This window comes from Cherax quadricarinatus, chromosome 27 (assembly GCF_038502225.1).
Source record: "Cherax quadricarinatus isolate ZL_2023a chromosome 27, ASM3850222v1, whole genome shotgun sequence".
NCBI classification, from domain to species: Eukaryota; Metazoa; Arthropoda; class Malacostraca; order Decapoda; family Parastacidae; genus Cherax; species Cherax quadricarinatus.
The window spans coordinates 24,969,022-24,996,950 of NC_091318.1; the positions used below are offsets into that span (position 1 = coordinate 24,969,022).

Below are 27,929 nucleotides of genomic sequence, written 5' to 3' on the forward strand. Positions count from 1 at the left end.
GGATTGGATAGTCCCGGGTGAGACGGGTTTCCCCAGGCACAAAGAGAATCTTGTCGGTACAGTGATCGTTGTGAGGAATTAGGTACGTGAGCAATGAAGGTGATCGCTTAGTCCTCATAATTGGGTACGTGAATGATGGTGATCACTGAGTCTTCATAATTAGGTACGTAAATGATGAAGGTGATCGCTTAGTCCTCATAATTAGGTACGTAAATGATGAAGGTGATCACTGAGTCTTCATAATTAGGTACGTAAATGATGAAGGTGATCACTGAGTCTTCATAATTAGGTACGTAAATGATGAAGGTGATCACTGAGTCTTCATAATTAGGTACGTAAATGATGAAGGTGATCACTGGGTCCTCAAAATTTATATTCAACACTTTATCATTAACTCTTTAGTTTCTCCTTCCCCTCTTCGTCGTCCTCCTCCTCTTCTTCTTCCTCTCTCTGTCTCTGCTGTACTATACTTGCCTCAACTGTCTAGACTAGGTGACACAGATAGCCTAGGTGTGCACTCTAAACTCTGCTCTGTGCCTTTCCCATATATTCACACCCCTCAGGGAAGGTTCCTTGAAGTTGGTGAGGGGCTCTTGATTTAGGGAATTGGATCTGTGCTCCAGTTCCCCAATTAAGCCTGAATGCCTTCCACATCCCCCCCCCCCAGGCGCTGTATAATCCTACGGGTTTAGCGCTTCCCCTTGATTATAATAATAAAATCCCATATATTCACAGTCTACCTCCTTCCCTCCATCTCTCTCTGTCTCTCTCACACACACACACACACACACACACACACACACACACACACACACACACACACACACACACACACGCACGCACACACACACACACACACACACACACACACACACACACACATTCCCTCACTCTCACTAAACCATTCACTCACACTAAACATTACGCTTCACTTCATATAAACCAAGCCAAACACAGGTGTGATAAACATCTGCCGTAACCAAGAAGTGTTTAAAAGAAAACAGATAAACACTTTTATGTTTATGGACTCGGCAACTCGCAGGGTAAAAAACATAACAGTGTTTACGAGGTTACTTATTATTCTTAGTTCTGGATCACTACTACACATTCTTGGGATAGACACAACCTTCTATTTTGGAAGTATATTTGATGACCATTAGGGTCATCTATCTTCTAAATAAATTAGAGGATTCATATACAGCTTGTTTTTGTTTTTTAAATCTCGTTTTGTGGTAGTGATTCCAGACCCAAGAATGAACAGACTAATTAATACTTTTTCGTTTACTTTATCTCTGCTAGAAAATGTGGAGCAATGCAGAGTCTGTAGGAACAGAACATACAAATATACACCCATCCCAGTCCACAGCAGAGAAAAAAAATCTCTCCACACACACTCGTTCCCTACCATTCCTACCTTCTTGCCGTTCTTCTGGTATCCCTGCCTCTACTTCTCTCTCTACCTTTCCTTCTTGTGCTCTCCCTACTTCAATGCTTCCCTCCCTTTCTATACAAGTCCCCAAGATGAAGTTTTTTACTATATGATCATCTGGGATCCCTGATGTTTGCTTTTCAAAAGCTCTCCCAACACGGCATAAACTAACCATTCAATCCCGCTAGTCTTCCCTCCCTCGGTCTCTATAACTCTTCTTCCTCTTCCTCCCGATCCCCTATTCTTCCCGACCCTTTATTCATCCCACCACCATCTATCATCTCTCATTCCTGATACCGATGACCAAAGTCGCTTTACCTAAAACTCCCAGCACAAGATTGCAAGTTTTATTACCTCGTACATAAAGCCATACGGTGCACATGATGGCAGGTTTTATTACCTCGTACATAAAGCCATACGGTGCACATGATGGCAGGTTTTATTACCTCGTACATAAAGCCATACAGTGTGATGGAAAATGACCGGCGAACACTGCTAGTTCTTGTTCCCACTGCGCTTGTAAAGAACAGGGTAACGGCACACTGCTGATGGAAATAGTTCTATAAAAAAAAAGGCCCCGGAGGGTATTACCCTTTCTCAGCTCCCCTTACTGTGATGGTGAGAGCGTGTCTCCTCCCCGTGGGTGAGACACGCCCACCCGTCTCACCCTTCCCAAGCCTGAGGTCAAACACGGGGTGTCGGGTCACGCAGGTCACCTACCACCACCATCATCCAGCAATCACTAATAACAACCTCTCACCACCATCATCCAGCACTCACTGATAACAGTCTATGAGTGTACATCCTGCGTCACTCAACCCTTGAGTGTACGTCCTGCGTCACTCAACCCTTGAGTGTACATCCTGCGTCACTCAACCCTTGAGTGTACATCCTGCGTCACTCAACCCTTAAGTGTACATCCTGCGTCACTCAATCCTTGAGTGTACATCCTGCGTCACAACCCTTGAGTGTACATCCTGCGTCACTCATCCCTTGAGTGTACATCCTGCGTCACTCAACCCCTGAGTGTACATCCTGCGTCATTCAACCCCTGATTGACGCAGAATAACCCAAGAAAGAACTCATGGTATGAGTTTACATCCTGGGTTAATAACCCAGGATAGGTAAGGTTTGTCAGGAAACAGATGTGTTTTCTGACGCGGGTCTTAGTCAAATGATGACTAGCCGTTGAGCTTCAGGTCACCTGACCGAGGCCTTCCGCTGGCTTACCGGTCCACCCCTTTAAAAATTATAGTAGTTTTTTAATAACACATGATGACCCCCAAAAAAATATCAGTGAGGCTGATATCCTTTGGTTCTCCTAAGCAGTGCGATCTACAACAGTTGACAAACACCCATGTACCTGATTTAGACACTAATGCAACATATGGTAATCTTTATTCAGGAAATTTTTCGCCACACAGTGGCTTCATCAGTCCAATACAAAGCAGAAAGGTGTAAGTAGAGGAGGAGTTTGAGGTTGTCAGTTCCTCAGCCTGGAGTCGATGTGTTCAGTCCATCATCACAACTGTCAGACAATGCAGCATCATGGGATCTTGTTATAAAGAATTCTTCAACACTTGTCCAACCTTTGGACGAAGACCTACTTCGACTAGTGGATGGTACCACTATGACCCCGCCTCCGCCTGCTTCGCCTCACCTGACTATAGTATATAAGCCACGTCTTCGGCCCTATGCTGTACATTCTACAAGATTGATGGACTGAACACGTCGAATCCAGGCTGAGGAACTGACAACCTCAAACTCCTCCTCTACTTACACCTTTCTGCTTTGTATTGGACTGATGAAGCCACTGTGTGGCGAAAAATTTCCTGAATAAAGATTCCCATATGTTGCATAAGTGCCTAAATCTTCAACTTGTGGGTTTTTCAAACCATTCATCACACCCATGTACCTATTTACTGTTCGGTGAACAGGGGTAACAGGTATAAGGAAACATGCTACACGTGTCGACCCACTTCTGGATGGAACTTGGATCCCTTGGGTTGTACTTTTTTTTTACCTGTGAGCTGTGTCGAAGTCGCTAGCAGTGAGCCACCCTAGAAGGTAATTAACAACCTTTGCCAGGGTCGTTCATGTCTTAGATACCTAGAGGTTAGGAGACTGCTGGGCGTCGAATCCTTGGGAACGACCAAAGAATTACCCTAATGAGAACAAACCATATATAATAATAATAATCTTTATCTGTACAAGTACATGGTATAGAGTCCTAGCTGACATCAATGGCATACTACTATATAGAAAGCCGCTTGTTATGCAGAGCATTTCGGGCAAATTAGGTCAATTTTGTTCCCAGGATGCGATCCACACCAGTCCACTAACACTCAGGTGAATATTTTACTGCTAGATGAACGGGGACAGCAGGTGTCTTAAGAAAACACGTACTAATGTTTCCACCCGTACCGGGGATCGAACCACGGACCTCAATGTGTGAACTGAGTGCGCTACCACCCGAGCTAGTTAATTCATCCTGGGCTGTGGTTAATATGTTGGTTAATGGGAGTTTAAAGGCTATCGACTGCACAAAGGTCATTTAGGCTGCACACATTTTCACCACCAATCATGGATCAGCGGTAGAGTCTTCAGCTCACAAACAATGAATCCAGATTCAATATCAGGGAAAGAGAACAGGCTGGACAGGCGTGCTGCCCCTGATTGATATAGCAGTAAGCAGGTACCCGGGTGTCAGCCAAGTGCTGTGGGTCTCATCCTATGGATGAGGACGAAAATTTAATCCACTTTCAATAACAGGAAGAGAGAAAAACGATGAAAATTAAAACTGGCGAGAAAGAATTTTCACGTCTCCGACAGAGAAGGTATACCTGGAGTATACCTGGAGTGGGTTTCGAGGATCAACGCCCCGGCGGCCCGGTCTGTGACCAGGCCTCCTGGTGGATCAGGGTCTGATCACTCGAATAAGGTGATAACAAGGAGATATATAAATGTACTCTTTTTAAATTATAGTTTTTCAGAAAAGAGTAAGAAGAAAAGAAGATGAAGGAGAAAACGGAAGGTGATTACTCACTGCAGGTGTGTCGGCGAGACCCTCTGGCAGGACACATAGTAAGGGTTCCCAGCGGAGGGCGCCATCACCCCGACAAGTCACACGCTCACCAACCACTGAAAATGGGAAGATGTTGGGTCTCTGCATTAAACATAATATCACAACACAATATATATATATATATATATATATATATATATATATATATATATATATATATATATATATATATATATATATATATATATTCATGGAGGTTAGTTTGGTTATATATTAATTATATTTATGAGAAGACATTTTGCATATTCTAATGAAAGACTCTTTGTTATGCAAAACATATTTCGGGCAAACTAGTTCTAAAACTTACTAGTACAATGGAGCTACTATCCCCTTCCTCGGAACAAACCTGCTTACATATTCCCTACGGCATAGCGCTTCTCCGTGAATATAATAGCAAAATAATAAGTAAAGTTTATTTCTTTGTAAAGGTTACAATGTGTAATTATAATTTCCAATGGAAATAAAGTAACATTGTTTGACTTTACTGAGATTTCCTCGGTAAAACAGATTAAATCCACATATTATGTGTGAAGCATGTATGTACCCTCTAAACTAATGGCCAAATTTAAACTACTGCTTGAAAAATCATTTATAGATTTCCTAACTCAAGCTTCTTTCGTGACAATGCAAAAATGACAGAAAATTCTCCTTCAGTTAAGACTGTTCCAGTTCAAATTTCCCATTATAGGAATTAAAACTTCCTGTCACATACACTGCCCCCAGTAAGTACTGTCACATACACTGCCCCAGTAAGTACTGTCACATACACTGCCCCAGTAAGTACTGTCACATACACTGCCCCAGTAAGTACTGTCACATACACTGCCCCAGTAAGTACTGTCACATACACTGCCCCAGTAAGTACTGTCACATACACTGCCCCAGTAAGTACTGTCACATACACTGCCCCCAGTAAGTACTGTCACATACACTGCCCCCAGTAAGTACTGTCACATACACTGTCACATACACTGCCCCCAGTAAGTACTGTCACATACACTGCCCCAGTAAGTACTGTCACATACACTGCCCCAGTAAGTACTGTCACATACACTGCCCCCAGTAAGTACTGTCACATACACTGCCCCCAGTAAGTACTGTCACATACACTGCCCCCAGTAAGTACTGTCACATACACTGCCCCAGTAAGTACTGTCACATACACTGCCCCCAGTAAGTACTGTCACATACACTGCCCCCAGTAAGTACTGTCACATACACTGCCCCCAGTAAGTACTGTCACATACACTGCCCCAGTAAGTACTGTCACATACACTGCCCCCAGTAAGTACTGTCACATACACTGCCCCAGTAAGTACTGTCACATACACTGCCCCCAGTAAGTACTGTCACATACACTGCCCCAGTAAGTACTGTCACATACACTGCCCCCAGTAAGTACTGTCACATACACTGCCCCCAGTAAGTACTGTCACATACACTGCCCCCAGTAAGTACTGTCACATACACTGCCCCCAGTAAGTACTGTCACATACACTGCCCCAGTAAGTACTGTCACATACACTGCCCCCAGTAAGTACTGTCACATACACTGCCCCCAGTAAGTACTGTCACATACACTGCCCCAGTAAGTACTGTCACATACACTGCCCCCAGTAAGTACTGTCACATACACTGCCCCCAGTAAGTACTGTCACATACACTGCCCCCAGTAAGTACTGTCACATACACTGCCCCAGTAAGTACTGTCACATACACTGCCCCCAGTAAGTACTGTCACATACACTGCCCCAGTAAGTACTGTCACATACACTGCCCCCAGTAAGTACTGTCACATACACTGCCCCCAGTAAGTACTGTCACATACACTGCCCCCAGTAAGTACTGTCACACACACTGCCCCCTGTCAGTAAGTACTGTCACATACACTGCCCCCAGTAAGTACTGTCACAAAGTACTGTCACATACACTGCCCCCAGTAAGTACTGTCACATACACTGCCCCCTGTCAGTAAGTACTGTCACATACACTGCTCCCAGTAACTACTCTCACATAAACTGCCCCCAGTAAGTACTGTCACATACACGGCCCCCAGTAAGTACTGTCACATACACTGCCCCCAGTAAGTACTGTCACATACACTGCCCCCTGTCACATACACTGTAAGTACTGTCACATACACTGCCCCCAGTAAGTACTGTCACATACACTGCCCCAGTAAGTACTGTCACATACACTGCCCCCAGTAAGTACTGTCACATACACTGCCCCCAGTAAGTACTGTCACATACACTGCCCCCAGTAAGTACTGTCACATACACTGCCCCCAGTAAGTATTGTCACATACACTGCCCCCAGTAAGTACTGTCACATACACTGCCCCAGTAAGTACTGTCACATACACTGCCCCAGTAAGTACTGTCACATACACTGCCCCCAGTAAGTACTGTCACATACACTGCCCCCAGTAAGTAAGTACTGTCACATACACTGCCCCCAGTAAGTACTGTCACATACACTGCCCCCTGTCACATACACTGTAAGTACTGTCACATACACTGCCCCCAGTAAGTACTGTCACATACACTGCCCCCAGTAAGTACTGTCACATACACTGCCCCCAGTAAGTACTGTCACATACACTGCCCCAGTAAGTACTGTCACATACACTGCCCCCAGTAAGTACTGTCACATACACTGCCCCCAGTAAGTACTGTCACATACACTGCCCCAGTAAGTACTGTCACATACACTGCCCCAGTAAGTACTGTCACATACACTGCCCCCAGTAAGTACTGTCACATACACTGCCCCAGTAAGTACTGTCACATACACTGCCCCCAGTAAGTACTGTCACATACACTGCCCCCAGTAAGTACTGTCACATACACTGCCCCCAGTAAGTACTGTCACATACACTGCCCCCAGTAAGTACTGTCACATACACTGCCCCCAGTAAGTACTGTCACATACACTGCCCCCAGTAAGTACTGTCACATACACTGCCCCCAGTAAGTACTGTCACATACACTGCCCCCAGTAAGTACTGTCACATACACTGCCCCCAGTAAGTACTGTCACATACACTGCCCCCAGTAAGTACTGTCACATACACTACCCCCAGTATATACTGTCACATACACTGCCCCCAGTAAGTACTGTCACATACACTGCCCCAGTAAGTAGTCACATACACTGCCCCCAGTAAGTACTGTCATATACACTGCCCCCAGTAAGTACTGTCACATACACTGCCCCCAGTAAGTACTGTCACATACACTGCCCCCAGTAAGTACTGTCACATACATTGCCCCAGTAGTAAGTACACATACACTGACCCCAGTAAGTACTGTCACATACACTGCCCCCAGTAAGTACTGTCACATACACTGCCCCCAGTAAGTACTGTCACATACACTGCCCCCCGTAAGTACTGTCACATACACTGCCCCAGTAAGTACTGTCACATGCCCCCAGTAAGTACTGTCACATACACTGCCCCCAGTAAGTACTGTCACATACACTGCCCCCAGTAAGTACTGTCACATACACTGCCCCCAGTAAGTACTGTCACATACACTGCCCCCAGTAAGTACTGTCACATACACTGCCCCCAGTAAGTACTGTCACATACACTGCCCCCAGTATATACTGTCACATACACTGCCCCCAGTAAGTACTGTCACATACACTGCCCCCAGTAAGTACTGTCACATACACTGCCCCCAGTAAGTACTGTCACATACACTGCCCCCAGTAAGTACTGTCACATACATTGCCCCAGTAAGTACTGTCACATACACTGCCCCCAGTATATACTGTCACATACACTGCCCCCAGTAAGTAGTCACATACATTGCCCCAGTAAGTACTGTCACATACACTGCCCCAGTAAGTATTATCACATACACTGCCCCCAGTAAGTACTGTCACATACATTGCCCCAGTAAGTACTGTCACATACACTGCCCCCAGTAAGTACTGTCACATACACTGCCCCCAGTAAGTACTGTCACATACACTGCCCCAGTAAGTACTGTCACATACACTGCCCCCAGTAAGTACTGTCACATACACTGCCCCCAGTAAGTACTGTCACATACAGTGCCCCCAGTAAGTACTGTCACATACACTGCCCCCAGTAAGTACTGTCACATTCACTGCCCCCAGTAAGTACTGTCACATACACTGCCCCCAGTAAGTACTGTCACATACACTGCCCCCAGTAAGTACTGTCACATACACTGCCCCCAGTAAGTACTGTCACATACACTGCCCCCAGTAAGTACTGTCACATACACTGCCCCCAGTAAGTACTGTCACATACACTGCCCCCAGTAAGTACTGTCACATACACTGCCCCCAGTAAGTACTGTCACATACACTGCCCCCAGTAAGTACTGTCACATACACTACCCCCAGTATATACTGTCACATACACTGCCCCCAGTAAGTACTGTCACATACACTGCCCCAGTAAGTAGTCACATACACTGCCCCCAGTAAGTACTGTCACATACACTGCCCCCAGTAAGTACTGTCACATACATTGCCCCAGTAAGTACTGTCACATACACTGCCCCCAGTATATACTGTCACATACACTGCCCCCAGTAAGTACTGTCACATACATTGCCCCAGTAAGTACTGTCACATACACTGCCCCAGTAAGTATTATCACATACACTGCCCCCAGTAAGTACTGTCACATACATTGCCCCAGTAAGTACTGTCACATACACTGCCCCCAGTAAGTACTGTCACATACACTGCCCCCAGTAAGTACTGTCACATACACTGCCCCAGTAAGTAGTCACATACACTGCCCCCAGTAAGTACTGTCACATACACTGCCCCCAGTAAGTACTGTCACATACAGTGCCCCCAGTAAGTACTGTCACATACACTGCCCCCAGTAAGTACTGTCACATTCACTGCCCCCAGTAAGTACTGTCACATACACTGCCCCCAGTAAGTACTGTCACATATACTGCCCCCATTAAGTATTGTCACATACACTGCCCCCAGTAAGTACTGTCACATACACTGCCCCCAGTAAGTACTGTCATATACTGCCCCCAGTAAGTACTGTCACATAAACTGCCCCCAGTAAGTACTGTCACATACACTGCCCCAGTAAGTAGTCACATACACTGCCCCAGTAAGTACTGTCACATACACTGCCCCCAGTAAGTACTGTCACATACACTGCCCCAGTAAGTACTGTCACATACACTGCCCCAGTAAGTACTGTCACATACACTGCCCCCAGTAAGTAGTCACATACACTGCCCCAGTAAGTACTGTCACATATACTGCCCCCAGTAAGTACTGTCACATACACTGCCCCAGTAAGTACTGTCACATACACTGCCCCAGTAAGTACTGTCACATACACTGCCCCAGTAAGTACTGTCACATACACTGCCCCAGTAAGTACTGTCACATACACTGCCCCCAGTAAGTACTGTCACATACACTGCCCCAGTAAGTACTGTCACATACACTGCCCCAGTAAGTAATGTCACATACACTGCCCCAGTAAGTACTGTCACATACACTGCCCCCAGTAAGTACTGTCACATACACTGCCCCCAGTAAGTACTGTCATATACTGCCCCCAGTAAGTACTGTCACATAAACTGCCCCCAGTAAGTACTGTCACATACACTGCCCCCAGTAAGTATTGTCACATACACTGCCCCCAGTAAGTACTGTCACATACACTGCCCCAGTAAGTACTGTCACATACACTGCCCCAGTAAGTAGTCACATACACTGCCCCCAGTAAGTAGTCACATACACTGCCCCAGTAAGTACTGTCACATACACTGCCCCCAGTAAGTACTGTCACATACACTGCCCCCAGTAAGTACTGTCACATACACTGCCCCCAGTAAGTACTGTCACATACACTGCCCCAGTAAGTACTGTCACATACACTGCCCCAGTAAGTACTGTCACATACACTGCCCCCAGTAAGTACTGTCACATACACTGCCCCAGTAAGTACTGTCACATATACTGCCCCCAGTAAGTACTGTCACATACACTGCCCCAGTAAGTACTGTCACATACACTGCCCCAGTAAGTACTGTCACATACACTGCCCCAGTAAGTACTGTAGTAAGTACTGTCACATACACTGCCCCAGTAAGTACTGTCACATACACTGCCCCAGTAAGTAATGTCACATACACTGCCCCAGTAAGTAGTCACATACACTGCCCCAGTAAGTACTGTCACATACACTGCCCCCAGTAAGTAGTCACACACACTGCCCCCAGTAAGTACTGTCACACACACTGCCCCAGTAAGTACTGTCACATACACTGCCCCAGTAAGTACTGTCACACACACTGCCCCCAGTAAGTAGTCACACACACTGCCCCCAGTAAGTACTGTCACACACACTGCCCCCAGTAAGTGGCTCATGTGGTAGTCCCCTTCGGCTAACATCTGAAGCCCCTGTGTAGGTCTCACATGTTTCTTTACACCTGTTGCCCTTGTTCACCTACAAGTAAGCAGGTTCTTGGGTGTTAGTCGACTGCTGTAGGTCGCATCTTGAGGGAGAGGATAAAAAAACCTTAATACCAATAAACCACATTGGCTTTCTTGGGTTATCCTAGGTTACCTAGCAAAATCTCACGTGTATGCATACTGAGATAATTAAGTTTATTCAGGTACAAGTACACATAAATACAGTTATACTTAAATTGTCATACAAAGCAGCATATGTGTGTAGGTTACCTAGGATAACCCAAAAAAAAAGTCAAAGTGATTTATTTCCATTGGGGTCCTTGGGGGAAAAAAAAAAACACTGTGCTCACCAGGGCTCGAACCTGGGACCTTCTGTGTGTTAGACAGATGTGATAACCACTACACTATGAGCACTTGGAGTTAAGCGACGAGAGATGGTTAGTTGATTCATATGGTTTAAAGCCTAAAGACTACATGAGGGTCATTAAGTAATAATAATAATAACAATTATTTTATTTTAGCATGATACGTTTGTACAAAGGAGTATAACAACTGGGTGTACGTGCCAAGAGCCCCTTTATATGCAGAGCATTTCGGGCAAACTTAAGACTAACTTGCATGAAACATGATGTGCATGTAACATGCACATCACACATTCAAGAATACTTTAATTTATAAATCAGGGATTAAACTTTTAGCACATATAAATTGAGAAATAAAAATCGCTATATTATCATGACACAGAAATATATATTCCCCAAAATATATAAAAATTTAAGGAATTTGCAGGATATCCAAGACTAAGTCATCATAAAATGTCACTTAAATATCTACATACAATTTATATTTAATTTAAATACAAGTTATTTGTCAGTACTGAATCTGCTTCCGTATGAAGCAAACCGAAATAGAGGAATAAATTTCATTAATTTAATGAAGAAATAAATACAGAAGGTATTCGACGTAAATATTTCTTTATACAAAGTTATATTATTATTATTCTAATCATAATTAAGCGCTAAACCCATAAGGATCATGCAGTGCTGATAAATTGTTATAGTTATACCCATTTATATATATAGAAAACTAAACCAAAGCGCTGCGTAAAGAAAATGGAATAATTTAATGGGTAACACGTGTGTTTCATCTGATAAAAAATGTTTAGGTATATATAACAGCTTTGTAAATATTATTTACATTCTTGGGTGTGTATTATATTACTCATTTTTGTCAAATGTTTAACAATGGCAAGAAACATTACACATGATTTTTTGATAAACAATGTGCATCCTTTTATCAAACTAAATTTTGAGTGGGAACCTAATGGAAGGACCCAAATGGAAGTAAGTCACTCTGACCTTTTTCGGGTTACCCTAACTAATCTACACATACGTTGCTATGTATGATAGTTTATGTAACTGTATTTATGTGTACCTGTACCTGAATAAACTTTACCCGAAAGCATACTCCTTTTTCTGGAGATATTCTTATCAATCTGATAGAAGGAAATCATAAAAACCACAGTGGATAGAAAACAAAGGCACTCGAATAATAGTTTGCGCAGGTATCTGGAAGGAGCAATGACAACCACAAACACCACGATACAGAAAGTCAGGCAGCTAAAGAACTTCCATAAGCTTGACCAAACAACTGCTACATAACGTTAACACCATCGCTGGACGACACCACTGTGCTACACAGAACACTGCAGGTCTACCAGCTTACTCATGTTTCCAATTGTTCAATCTTTTTTTTTGTGTGTGAAATTATCCAAGATGTTAAGTTTACTATGTTGTTGGTCCACTTTTAACCCACGCTCACCTGACCGACCTCTTGCATTACACTGTTCGTCTTATCTTCTCTGTATTAGCAGTGAAGAAGCCGCTCATGGCGAAACATCTCCTCAGTGTCTTGATCAGTGTACACGAGTTTCTTACCTACACTTTGTCAGTATCAGTATACCATTTTCACCACACATATTTTATATCTCACGTCAGGACAAACAAGTGAAGTACCTGATTATTCGTCTACGTTGCTAGGAGCTTACTATGTGTCGAAATACAAAATAAAAGTAAGTAATATTTTCAAGGATTTACATTATCCAGAGAGATATATCTTGCAGGCTTATTTTACTGCCAGAAAATACTTTTATAGCTAAGAATTTAACAAAATTTGAGGTAAATAATAAATATGGTGGAAAAAAAAATGGCGACCATAATATTAAAACTCTACCTCTATGTTTCTGCGTTTCATGCAGTGGTGATTTTTTCGTTAATTGTTGTTTCGGGTTTCGCAATTCATTTGTGAACTCTAAACCTGGGCGTGGTAATGGTTAAATATAATTAACGTGGGCGTGGTAATATATAGATGATGGAGACGTGGTACCAGGTGGGCACAGGAGCGCAACTTGGTAGCAAGGGGCGCGGCAAACCTACGTAGCCATGACATTAAATGACTGTAATAACAGTAGAAAAACTAGAGGGTGTTGCAGGATGAACGTAGCAGCTAGCTAAGGGTGAGGGTGTGGGCGTGGGCGTCAAGCAGTGGGTAAGACGTATAAGAAATTCCCCTCCCCCCTCTTGCCATTATACAACACTGCTGGAACCATAGTAGAATACATACAAACAATCCATCCTGTATGAGTGAATATGACAGGGCAACACAGTTACCTTTTCTTCCCCAGTATGAAACTGTTACATTGTATAAAATCCAGTAAGCAACTGTGATAGTGTATAAAACCCAGTATGCAACTGATAGCACACTGCTGATCTACACAATGTTGTTTAGTAAAAGGTAAATGAGTACACAAGGCACAGGAGAATAACCAGCAAGCAATACTCGTGCTAAAAACAAGATGACCCTCATGAGGTAGGACACATGCCCAACTAATGAGACACTTTATGACGGCTACGTTTCGTCATAAAATGTCTCATTAGTTGTCTCTCTTATACCTCACGTATCGTCGGTAATTTTAATAACATTAAAAGCTGACCCTGGAAAGATGCAGCATACACCAGATGACAAATAGAGGAAGCAAACGTGGGCAGGAAGGTGGCTACCTCATTTCAAATTTGTCAAGTGCATGTAATGAGAATATACCGAGTGAAGAGACCGGACACGGAATACAATCTTTGAAGAGAGACGCTGCAGACAGGTTCTCTCCTGAATAACATCACACCAGATACAACACCAAGTGCAAGCTTTATAACGTCAACAGCATATGAAAATATACAAAACAGGGTTACTGATACCGACAAAGTGGTTTTACAAGTGATGAAACACTAGGACGTACACAGTGGAACCCCGGTGTTCGAATGTACCAGACCTTGAGCAAACAGGAGTCCGAACAATTTTGTCCATAAATAATTGACCCGGTTTGTAAACGTTTTTCTGGAGTTCGAAAGCGCTGACTTGTTTAAAATTCAGTTGTAAAAAACTTTACAGGAAAGCCATGTTTCAAAAATGCTTTGAAGTGACCTCTGACACTTACCTAACTCTTGGAGACTTTTGGAAGAGTCAGTTCAACATCCTCCAGTGTGTGAGGCTGATAATTAAAGCCTGGGAAATACTGTTTCGAACATCGAACTTTTCGCAGTTTAAGCACCACTTAGGAACCAATTAAGTTCAAACACCGGGGTTTCATGGTATATTAAAAAACGCTTCTGATCACTTCTAACATACTGTCACTCTCGTACATTGTATGTTAGAAGTGATCGAGGTCCGAGGGACGAAAAAATTTCTAACAAAAGTTAGTGTTTGCTCTTGTGTCTTCCTCAACCACAGATTGATGCTGGAACCCAGGGGAATGGATTACGAAGAGATACTTAAGAATCTTAACAGATACAAGAGAAGAGGAGAAGAAGACGGAGGTGAGACATACGACCATGACATGCAAAACACTCAAGAGAATTAGAAAGAGTGGATAGACACTGTATCAACATTCCTGGCCCTAAATTATTCAACATCTAACCAGAAGATAGAAACACTGCTGGAACAAGTGTAGAAGAATTCAAGAGGAAACTGGACAAGTATCTTCACACGGTGCCAGACCAACTAGGCTGTGGGGGATATGTGGGTCAGCGAGCGTCCAGCTAGCATCAGACGAGCCTGACTCATGGCCGGGCTCCGATAGTAGCAAGACTCTCAAAACTCATGAATATCAAGGTGTTAGAGATGTGAGGAGAGAGAGAGCGCCGGAGAACACAGATGAGACACAGAGACACTAGCAAATACTATCTTAGGATATGTGGAAAGCATGGAGAGTTGGCAGAAGCGAGTCCTATATGCAGTTTCATAAGTAGGAATGATCAAGCAAGGGAGGTCAGGAATCAACAAGGTAGGAGTGGAGAGCTAGGAATCGACCCCTATCAACACCACTTGGGAAGTACATGGTGGAAGAAAGCATTTTTCATACAGCAGACAGGAAGGAATGTGACAAGCAATGTCAGAAAAACAATCTTCCTTCACCCCGTCTACCAATCTTTAGTAACCCAACACTCTTCCCTTCCTCCATTCTCCCCATGCTATTCCACCCCAACACTCTCCCTTCATCCCCCTCCTCCTCGAACACATGCAGGAATGCACTTTGACGGGGAAAGTACATGTGCCTCAGATAACGTGCCTCAGGTAATGTACCTCTAAAAACGTACCTCAGGTAACGTACGTGCCCAATACAGTCACCTAGCGGGCAGCCAGGGGAAGGTGAGCCTCTTGCCCAAGTGAACTTGTGACCTCAATGGGGAACGGGGGCACGCCAAGGTGTACTTGCCCGCGGGCAAGAACTGCCCATCAACATGAGAAAGTGAGACTTGCTATTACGGTCCAGTTGCGTTATTCACGGAAAAAAATATTTTGGAGATATAAAGTTGTTTGTGTGACCAGAATTTAGTTACTTAATTCCACAACACTGTACATACAGTGAGAGGTGTGTCCCCCTCTCACTGTACATAGACTGAGAGGTATGCCCTACTCACTGTGCATACACTGAGATTGTACTTTATTCACTTATATATGTGCTAAAGTAGTCGTGATGTTTGTGCACATGTGAGCTGTGGTCTTAGTGACACGGTCCGGCTTGTCACTCTTAAGTTATACAAGACTAATTTCAATTTTGTAGATGAGTCATTTAGCAATTTATCTCCTGTTGTACTCACTCACACACTCATACACATACACACACACACAATATATATATATATATATATATATATATATATATATATATATATATATATATATATATATATATATATATATATATACATATATATATATATATATATATATATATATATATATATATATATATATATATATATATATATATATATATATATGTCGTGCCGAATAGGCAGAACTTGCGATCTTGGCTTAAATAGCAACGTTCATCTTGCCATATAGGACAAGTGAAAATTTGTGTATGCAATAATTTCGCCAAAATCATTCTGAACCTAACGAAAAAAATATATTTCACTATGATTATTGTAAACAAATCTAAAATATATTTAGTTAGGTTAGGCTAAAATAAATTGTTCTTGTTATAATAAGGTTAGGTAAGTTTTCTAAGATTCTTTTGGTGCAAAATTATAAATTTTTACTTCAACATTAATGAAAAAATTATATCTTTAAACGTATAAGAGAAAATTTCAGAAAGGACTTAATTTTAAATGAGTTCTTGCTAACTGACCAGTGTTACATATTCGGCACGACATTATATATATATATATATATATATATATATATATATATATATATATATATATATATATATATATATATATATATATATATATATATATATATATATATATATATATATATATATATATATATATATATATATATATATTATGCAACAATCGCGAACAAGCGATACAAGAAGCAAAACAACCACGGGGGCAGTTGAATGACAGCTCTAGGCCTTTCGTGTTGCAATCATACACATCATCAGGAGCTTACAGTGTTGCAGAAAGGAGGAAGAGGAGGTCCAAGCAAATACGAGCAAAGGGAGCGCCTTTGCAAAGGCGCTCCTGACTTGTAGGTCTTGTTGAAGACAACCACAGGGTTATTTATCCAAGGTGAATTATAAACTCACAATAATCACAGAAATGTTAGGTTAGGTAAGGTTTGTCCGGAATAAGGGGCAGCAGGTGTAATTTCTTTCCCGATGTGTCGACCCGCCAGGGAGTCAAACCCAGGTCCACGTGTGTGTGAGCCAAACGCTCCAAATACCTAGGGAATTCCGCTTCACACTGATGACTTGACCTAACCCGGCATTCCTGACTACATTTATGTGAAGTCATCCGGATAAAACGTGATTATTATCACTACTGAAGCCTTCAGAGGTTCAAGGCACCTTCGAAGGGGGTGCCTTGATGCTTGTGAGGGGCTCTTGATCAAGGAAGGTGGAGTTAAATTTCCCCTCATTGAATAAAACATGACCCCTCTATGACCCCTATGGTTTACCGCTTCCTCACTTTAATAGTAATAATTTTCGATAATAATTATAATCCTCTTCACCCATATAGCATATTAATTATCGCTATAATTCTGTCAACAGTTACTCAGATGGAACTTGGGAAGAATTTCAGTGACACGAAGCCTCAAATTTTCTTCAAACTTGCTAACATTTCAGTGTGTGTCCACAAGCTTTCTCAGAGTACTCACCTATATGTGATGGCAGGGACTGATTCACAGCTCCTGGCCCCACCTCTTCGCTAGTCGCTGGTGTGTGTGTGTGTGTGCACTCACCTAATTGTACTCACATAACTGTGGTTGCAGGGGTCGAGACTCAGCTCCTGGCCCCGCCTCTTCACCGAGTGCTACTAGGTCCTCTCTCTCTCCCTGCTCCATAAGCTTTATCATGCCTCATCTTAAAGCTATGTATGGTTCCTGCCTCCACTACCTCACTTGCTAGGCTTTTCCACTTCCTGACTACTCTGAGTGAAGAAGTACTTCCTAACATCCCTTTGACTCATCTGGGTCTTCAACTTCCAATTGTGACCCCTTGTTTCTGTGTCCCCTCTTTGGAACATCCTGTCTCTGTCCACCTTGTCTATTCCATGCAGTATTTTGTATGTCGTTGTCATGTCTTCCCTAACTCTCCTGTCCTCCAGTGTCGTCAGGCCGATTTCCCTTAACCTTTCTTCATAGGACATTCCCCTTAGCTCTGGAACTAACCTTGTCGCAAACCTTAGCACTTAATCTAATTTACTGACATGCTTGATCAAGTGTGGGTTCCAAACAGGTGCTGCATACTCCAGTATGGGCCTGACGTACGCGGTGTACAGTGTCTTGAGCGATTCCTTACTAAGGTATCGGAACGCTGTTCTTAGGTTTGCCAGGCGCCCATAAGCTGCAGCAGTTATCTGGTTGATGTGTGCTTCCGGAGACGTGCTCGGTGTTATACTCACGCCAAGATCTTTCTCCTTGAGCGAGGTTTGCAGTCTTTGGCCACCTAGTCTATACTCCGTCTGCGGTCTTCTGTGCCCTTCCCCGATCTTCATGACTTTGCATTTGGCGGGGTTAAATTCGAGAAGCCAGTTGCTGGACCAGGTGTCTAGTCTGTCCAGGTTTCTTTGAAGTCCTGCCTGATCCTCATCTGATTTAATTCTCCTCATTAACTTCACATCATCTGCGAACAGGGACACTTCTGAGTCTAACCCTTCCATCATGCCATTCACATACACCAAAAATAGCACTGATCCTAGGACCGACCCCTGTGGGGTCACAGGTGCCCACTGTAATACCTCATCACGCACCATGACTCGTTGCCTCCCTGTCAGGTATTCTCCGATCTATTGCAGTGCCCTTCCTGTTATACGCGCCTGATCCTCTAGCTTCTGCACTAATCTCTTGTGAGGAACTGTGTCAAAGGCCTTCTTGCAGTCCAAGAAGATGCAATCAACCCACCCCTCTCTCTCGTCTCTTACTTCTGTTACTTTATCATAAAACTCCAGAAGGTTTGTGACACAAGATTTGCCTTCCATAAATCCGTGCTGGTTGGCGTTTATACTCTTGGTCCGTTCCAAGTGTTCCACCACTCTCCTCCTGATAATCTTCTCCATGACTTTGCATACTATACACGTCAGTAACACTGGTCTGTAGTTTAGTGCCTCTTTTCTGTCTGCTTTTTTAAAAATGGGAACTACATTTGCCGTCTGTGTGTGTGTGTGTGTCGCTGAGTGAACCAGGCAAATACTCTTGAGCAAAAACAAGAAAGTTACATCAAATTTATCCCATATTTCATTATCACTCCTGTTAAAGTGGCAGGATTTCCCGTCTCTTAACACCAGAGAGAAAGAGAGAATTGTTTTTTTACTTTGCTCAAATGAGCTGGTTTACTGTTCACAGAGTATTTCAAGTGAGGTACTTGACATTGGCATCAACTCCGCTTCTTGCAACATTATCCTGATCTAACTGAAGAAAATCAAGATTATCTTAACAAAATATTACCAACTTAAATTTGCAACATGTATATACTTTCATTACATGTTAGCGGCATTAATTCTATATTCCTTAACTATCACAATCTAAGACACACTTTACACCTGGAGGGATATAAAAGAAAAAAAGAGAGAAGGGGTGGAAGAAAGAGGCCTCACACACACACTGTCCCACTCGACTTGTGACACACACCATGGCACCCAGGGTGACATATTAACACTTGAGAGTAGCTGGTGCCACAATGTCACCTTCAGCTGAGTCAAGCTGGTCCCAACTCTTCACAAAAAAAAAGGTCTACCAAGGGGCAAGGGGAGGGGGGGGGACACGAACCCAATTTTTTTTAAAAGAGCACAGCTATCACGCAAAAGTGGATTCACATTTTTTATGGAACTTGACGTAAGATTTTAATGAGTTAAGATTACGGTCCGGTGCTTGTTTTTACAACAATAAAAATAATATTATTATTATTTTAAATTATTATAACTTTCTCCAGCACCTGTTCTATCACATACTATCTTCTCTCATATAAACTACATTTATAAATCAATTTTCGTGGGTTATTCTGCGAGTTACTACGTGAGAGTGTTGCGAGGGCCAACACCCCCGCTGCCCAGGAATGTCAGTATAATTAATAAAATTTTCGAAGAATTTCAGCTATGTTTGACAAGTCGTTGAGCATCTCACCCGCATCATGAAGGGACGGGTGCAATGTCGGGTGTGACAGCGAGGTGATACCTCATCCTTATAGGCCTTCTACTGTTCTACTATTTTTAGTTTCTTGATAATGTGAGGAAACCATGAAAGAGCTTGGAATTTAATTATTATTTTTTACAGTGGTTGTATTCTCTTCTCTGAGGATGAGGGTCCTCAGTCCAGTTCTAGAGGTGGTACCTATATATATATATATATATATATATATATATATATATATATATATATATATATATATATATATATATATATATATATATATATATATATATATATATATATATATATTCCTAGGTTCTGAACACCAATGAAGACATTGGCTCAGGTCGTCAAAACACGTCTCGAGAATAAAAAAATAAAGAACAAAATATCCACCGTGCATAACGAGGCGTGTACATCCACTGACTACTTCTGACATATCACTCTGACAAGTGTGGCTAGACATCTTGTTTGTCGAGTCAGTGCTAGATCTTGACATATCACACAGACAAGTGTACATCAACATTATATTACGAAGATAAAAAGACAAGCTGGAGAAGTTAAGACAACGTCTGGTTCCATGTGGAGGTTGATCAAGTCATGGTTTGAAAAACCTCTACACAGAGTGAAACATTCTCTCAATAAAAGCTTGTTCTGCAACGTGTGTCTTTGTCTTCATATTTTTCAGCAATACATTTCATTCAGAGATCTTATTAGTTGAGTCACTGTTACAAGTGCCTTCCTCACGCCTCTCTCCCTCTCTCTCTAAGTCTGTCTGTCCGTCTCTCTCTGCTGTGGTTGGTCTCAAACCTGTATGCATACCTCTTGGTGGTTTCGGGGCAGGGGTCACCGCCCCCGTGACCCGGTCTCAGACAAGGCCTCCCATTTGCTTGCTTGATCGACCGGACTGCTGGTCCTAGACGCACGCAGTTCAATGTACGCACCACAGAGCGGCTGGCCAGAAGCTAACTTGAGGAACTTACCAAACTCACTCTTGAAGGCAGTCCGGGACACGTTGGTAACTCCTCTTATGCACGAAGGAAGGGAACTCAGGTCTTGATCTCCCTGGTTCTCTGTGTAATCTTGGCAACCCAACTTTTCACTGGGGTATTATACACCATCTTTCAAGCTTTCTTGGGAGAGAATTCTGTGTGCAGATTTAAAACCAGATAATTTTTGAACTGTCAGGAAAATTTCTTGCAACATATAATGCAAAAATCTATGCATATAAGGACTACTTTTCATGCACATTCCTGTGATAGGTTGCGAGGGTTCTTTTGCCACCGCACCCCGGCCTGAGGTCCGGGTTCCTTATTGATTTCCTGTTCATGAAGACTGTTGGGGTTAGCAACCAGCAGGCACACACAAGCTTACTGATCCAGCACTTCCAAGAGACACGAAATTATATGTATCATCTCACGAATGACATATTTTTGCTCCCTTCAGTGTTCTTCCTTTCTCCCTCAGTCTAGTTCCAATTTACCTTCCGCCCCTCTCTTCTTCCCTCCTCAATCCTACACTTCACCTTCCCCTCCTTCCTACTCCTCTTCCCATTCTCATCTCTACTTCTTTTCTTTTGGCTCCATCAATAATTTATTCAACCAAGCAATATAAATGATAGTTTTCCTACTACCTCCCCCTTCTATCACTAACCAACACAAACACCATTATCATCAACACCAACCACAATCAATACCACCAACCACAATCACTACCATCAACCACAATCACTACCACCAACCACAATCACTACCACCAACCACAATCACAACATCGCGGCATGGGGAGAGAAACCGTAATATGAGGCTGGGTGGGTACAACTAGAGTTAGAGAGAAAACACAGTGAGCAAGAGTGTAATTACCTGTCGCCCAGGGTAGACAGCTGGTCGTTATGACCTTAGTTAGTTGGTCATTACTGCTAGTCGCAAGAGACAACTTATCACCAGCTTTATTGCCTTTATTATCGTGAAAAGTGTCTTTATTAACCAGAATAAATCTTCCTACCTCTTTCCTCCCATAAACAAACCCATGAATTTCTTTTAATGTGTTCAGTGTTTAATAAATGGTGAAAACTGTGGGGATGGGGGGGGGGGCTTGATGCTGGTGATCAGCTCTTGATCCAAGGATCTACCATACACCAGGAGAGTAGTGGAGCACCTTGATAGTAGTAGTAGTATCATAGGCAATAACCAGCACGGGTTTGGAGATAAACCTGGTCTCACAAACCTGCTGGAGTTTTATGACAAAGTGACAGAAGTGAGGTAGAAGGGAGGGAGGGATAGGTAGACAGCATATTCAACTACAAGAAGGCATTTAATACAGTATATCAGAAGAGACTGGGGCTAAAAAGCTTGAGGAACTGGAAAGAATAACAAGAATGCATTACAGTGGATCAAACAGTAACTTATGGGAAGGACACAGAGAATAATTGTCAAGAAATGTCAGACTGGGAAAGCATAACAAGTGTAGTTCAGCAAGGATCTGTACTAGGACAAGTACTGTTTCTGGTATATGAATGACATACTACTGTATAAGAGATAGAGCTAGACGAATCCCTGTTTGCAGATAATGTAAAATTAACGAAAATAAGAATTGATAAGGGTAAGACAAGGTTACAAATGGACCTAGACAAACTGCGAGATTGGTCAGAAAATGGCTACTGGAATTCAACCTCAGCAAATGCAGTTATGAAAATTGCGAAATGGGCATGAAAACCGGAAACTAAGCATAGACCCGGAGGGCAGTGTCTGAAAACCTTATTCAATGAGAAAGAACAGTGGGTGAGCATAGTGCAGAACATATCGCCAGAGGCTCACATTAACCACATAATCATCACAGGGAATACTACGGACGAAGAAGTAGTGAAGGCAGGCTCCATACATAGTTTTAAAGAGATACGACAAAGCACATGAAGCTAAGAGGGAGGAAACTCAGCAAGTGGCAAGTTAAGAATTAGGACTAGGAACAGACCCGGGCCTCTGTAACCATACTTAAGCGTGTACCGGTAGGCAAGTACACACACACACACACACACACACACACACACACACACACACACACACACACACACACACACACACACACACACACACACAAATGTAGTCAAGTAGATGCGGCAAGAAATGAAGCAATACTGCATATGTCTTGAAGTGATAAAGATATATATATATATATATATATATATATATATATATATATATATATATATATATATATATATATCTTTGTAGGTAGTAGGTTGCTAGACGGCAACTGCCCAGGGAGGTACTACCGTCCTGCCAAGTGAGTGTAAAACTGAAGCCTGTAATTGTTTTACATGATGGTAGGATTGCTGGTGTCCATTTTTCTGTCTCATAAACATGCAGGATTTCAGGTATGTCTTGCTACTTCTACTTACACTTAGGCCACACTACACATACATGTACAAGCATATATATACACACCCCTCTGGGTTTTCTAATATTTTCTTACTAGTTCTTGTTCTTGTTGTTTATTTCCTTACCTCCATGGGGAAGTGGAACAGAATTCTTCCTCCGTAAGCCATGCGTGTTGTAGGAGGCAACTAAAATGCCGGGAGCAAGGGGCTAGTAACCACTTCTCCTGCATATATTACTAAATGTGAAAGGAGAAACTTTCGTTTTTCCTTTTGGGCCGCCCCGCCTCGGTGGGATATGGCCGGTGTGTTGAAAGAAAGAATATATATATATATATATATATATATATATATATATATATATATATATATATATATATATATATATATATATATATATATATATATATATTTGTGTGTGTGTGTGTGTGCGTGCGAATAAACTGAAGAATGGACAGGAACTCGAACCGTGGTCCTGGTATGTACCTGGAGTCTGCCTGGAGGGTATTCCGGGAATCAACGCCCCCGGCGGCCCGGTCCATGACCAGGCTTCCCGGTGGATCAGAGCCTGATCAACGAGGCTGTTACTGCTGGCCGCACGCAATCCAACGTACGAACCACAGCCCGGTTGATCCGGCGATATGTAAGTGTATATATACATACATATTCATTCTTATTCTTATCTACTTAAAGAAACACACATAAAAACATATGCATTTTCACTATCGTCTATTTGTAAGAAATACACATACATATAAACATATACATTCTCACTATGGTATCATCTACTTGCAGACACACAGATACAGACACAGACACAGATACACACACACAGATACAGACACACACACACACACACACACACACACACACACACACACACACACACACACACACACACACATTCTTGCTATCATTAACTTAAACCAGGCGTATGTGTGTCAAGCAGAAACAAGTGGCCAATAAACATCTTTCCCTCGGCATCATTCTCCATAATAAGTGCCACACCGGAGATGAAAACACCACCATCAGCAGCCTCTCTCTCTCCCTCACCCCCTCCATCTTACTAATCACCCTCTCGCTCATTCACGGTAATTTAACCACTCCATCCTCCCTCCTCCTTTCTCGCGAGAGGGAAACTGGGTCGGGTTCTCTCAAGAATGAAAGGTTTCATTTTCACTTAGAGTACTGATGATTTCCTTTGTTTTCTCCAACTCACGCTAGAAAGCGTGTGTATACCCTGAAGGGAGGTTAACTGACTACGCCAGGCAGCTTACCTGACTAGGCCAGGCAGATTACCTGACTAGGCCAGGCAGATTAGCTGACTAGGCCAGGCAGGTTAGTTAAACAGGCCAGGCAGGTCAAATGAATAAGCAAGGCAGGATAGATGAGTAAGCTAGATAAAAAAAAAAAAACAAGTTTTCCGGGCATGTTGCTTAACTGGGTCAGGAATGTTGATAGAATGAGATGGAAATAATAATAATACGTAATAATACGTAATAATAATAATATGTAATAATAATAATAATAATAATAATAATAATAATAATAATAATAAATCCCTTCTGTATAAATTACTAAATGTAAAAAGAGACGGCCGGTGTGTTAAAGAAAAAATTACAATAAAGTCACACTGTATACTGTAAACAAAACTTAAAACAACACTGTATACGAGCAGGTCAGATGTTTACAAACACATCGGGTGTTTAAACTCCCTGAACAGTCCTAAATTAATGAGGTACCTCTCCCAGGTTGCAGCTTACTGCCGAAAACACACAGGTGCTCACCAACGGGTGAGACAGACAAATAAGGTAGGCTGTTTACTTACCTGAAGGAAGAATGAACAATGAGTGCCTGATACAGGTAAACAAGTACTGCGTATGAAAATACACGTGTTTTAAAGTCATGCTGTCGGATTTGTACATGATGGAGTGATGGTGAAGGTAAGACACTGTGGACTGTTATACAAGGCGATATATTGGGGGTAAATACGTGACAACGTCGATGCTCAGGAATGCAATAAGTCATTACTGAAGCATTGTATTAATCGAATTCAACCAAGATATTTCCATAATATGGAAAAATATCTGCTGAACAACGCGTCTTCGTCAATTCGGAAATCCGCGCTGTGGTTAATGAGTAATGAACACGTATTAAAAGAGAAAGAGGAAAACCACATGAATAAAATTCGCACAGATATCGTAAGATCTGATGTATGTTAGGTAAAAAAAAACTTGAACCATAGAAATAATTCCTCAGACATCGTAAGATGTGATGTATGTTAGGTACAAAGAGAAAATCCCATTGACATCGTAAACTTAAAAAAAAAAAAAAAAAAAAAAAAACTGAGCACAAAACATGAAACTTAAAGAAGCTCAGCTTACCACTACCAGCTTACCACTACCAGCTTACCACTGACTTACCACTGCCAGCTTACCACTACCAGCTTACCACTGACTTACCACTACCAGCTTACCACTACCAGCTTACCACTACCAGCTTACCACTGCCAGCTTACCACTACCAGCTTACCACTGACTTACCACTACCAGCTTACCACTGCCAGCTTACCACTACCAGCTTACCACTGCCAGCTTACCACTACCAGCTTACCACTGACTTACCACTGACTTACCACTACCAGCTTACCACTGACTTACCACTACCAGCTTACCACTGACTTACCACTACCAGCTTACCACTTACCAGCTTACCACTACCAGCTTACCACTGACTTACCACTGCCAGCTTACCACTACCAGCTTACCACTGACCAGCTTACCACTACCAGCTTACCACTACCACTGCTTACCACTACCAGCTTACCACTACCAGCTTACCACTACCAGCTTACCACTGACCACTACCAGCTTACCACTGACCAGCTTACCACTGACTTACCACTACCAGCTTACCACTACCAGCTTACCACTGCCAGCTTACCACTACCAGCTTACCACTACCAGCTTACCACTACCAGCTTACCACTACCAGCTTACCACTACCAGCTTACCACTACCAGCTTACCACTACCAGCTTACCACTGCCAGCTTACCACTACCAGCTTACCACTACCAGCTTACCACTACCAGCTTACCACTACCAGCTTACCACTACCAGCTTACCACTACCAGCTTACCACTGCCAGCTTACCACTACCAGCTTACCACTTCCAGCTTACCACTGCCAGCTTACCACTACCAGCTTACCACTGACCAGCTTACCACTACCAGCTTACCACTGACCAGCTTACCACTGCCAGCTTACCACTACCAGCTTACCACTGACTTACCACTACCAGCTTACCACTACTTACCACTACCAGCTTACCACTACCAGCTTACCACTGACTTACACTACCAGCTTACCACTGCCAGCTTACCACTACCAGCTTACCACTACTTACAGCTTACCACTGACTTACCAGCTTACCACTACCAGCTTACCACTTACCACTGACTTACCACTACCAGCTAACCAGACTTACCACTGCCAGCTTACCACTACCAGCTTACCACTGCCAGCTTACCACTGCCAGCTTACCACTGCCAGCTTACCACTACCAGCTTACCACTGACTTACCACTACCAGCTTACCACTACCAGCTTACCACTACCAGCTTACCACTACCAGCTTACCACTGACTTACCACTACCAGCTTACCACTGACTTACCACTGCCAGCTTACCACTACCAGCTTACCACTGACTTACCACTACCAGCTTACCACTGACTTACCACTGCCAGCTTACCACTACCAGCTTACCACTGACTTACCACTACCAGCTTACCACTGACTTACCACTGCCAGCTTACCACTACCAGCTTACCACTGACTTACCACTGCCAGCTTACCACTACCAGCTTACCACTGACTTACCACTACCAGCTTACCACTGACTTACCACTGCCAGCTTACCACTACCAGCTTACCACTGACTTACCACTACCAGCTTACCACTGACTTACCACTGACTTACCACTACCAGCTTACCACTGACTTACCACTACCAGCTTACCACTGACTTACCACTACCAGCTTACCACTGACTTACCACTACCAGCTTACCACTGACTTACCACTACCAGCTTACCACTGACTTACCACTACCAGCTTACCACTGACTTACCACTACCAGCTTACCACTGACTTACCACTACCAGCTTACCACTGACTTACCAGCTTACCACTACCAGCTTACCACTGCCAGCTTACCACTACCAGCTTACCACTGACTTACCACTACCAGCTTACCACTGTCAGCTTACCACTACCAGCTTACCACTGACTTACCACTGCCAGCTTACCACTGACTTACCACTACCAGCTTACCACTGACTTACCACTACCAGCTTACCACTGACTTACCACTACCAGCTTACCACTGACTTACCACTACCAGCTTACCACTGACTTACCACTACCAGCTTACCACTGACTTACCACTACCAGCTTACCACTGACT

The 27,929-nt window shown here is 43.0% G+C and overlaps 1 protein-coding gene and 1 non-coding gene across 3 annotated transcripts in view; both read right to left on the reverse strand.

Moving 5' to 3' along the window:
* The window catches only part of LOC128691137 (ras GTPase-activating protein raskol), a 791,339-nt gene that overhangs the window by 593,230 nt on the left and 170,180 nt on the right, over positions 1–27,929 (reverse strand). For both annotated transcript variants that reach the window (XM_070089113.1, XM_070089114.1), the window contains exon 3: positions 4,476–4,570. In XM_070089113.1, coding sequence (XP_069945214.1) covers positions 4,476–4,570 — 95 coding nt within the window. The remainder of the gene's footprint in view (positions 1–4,475; positions 4,571–27,929) is intronic.
* On the reverse strand, positions 11,297–11,369 carry TRNAV-AAC (transfer RNA valine (anticodon AAC)). The gene has a single exon. It is a non-coding gene; the product is annotated as a tRNA-Val (tRNA).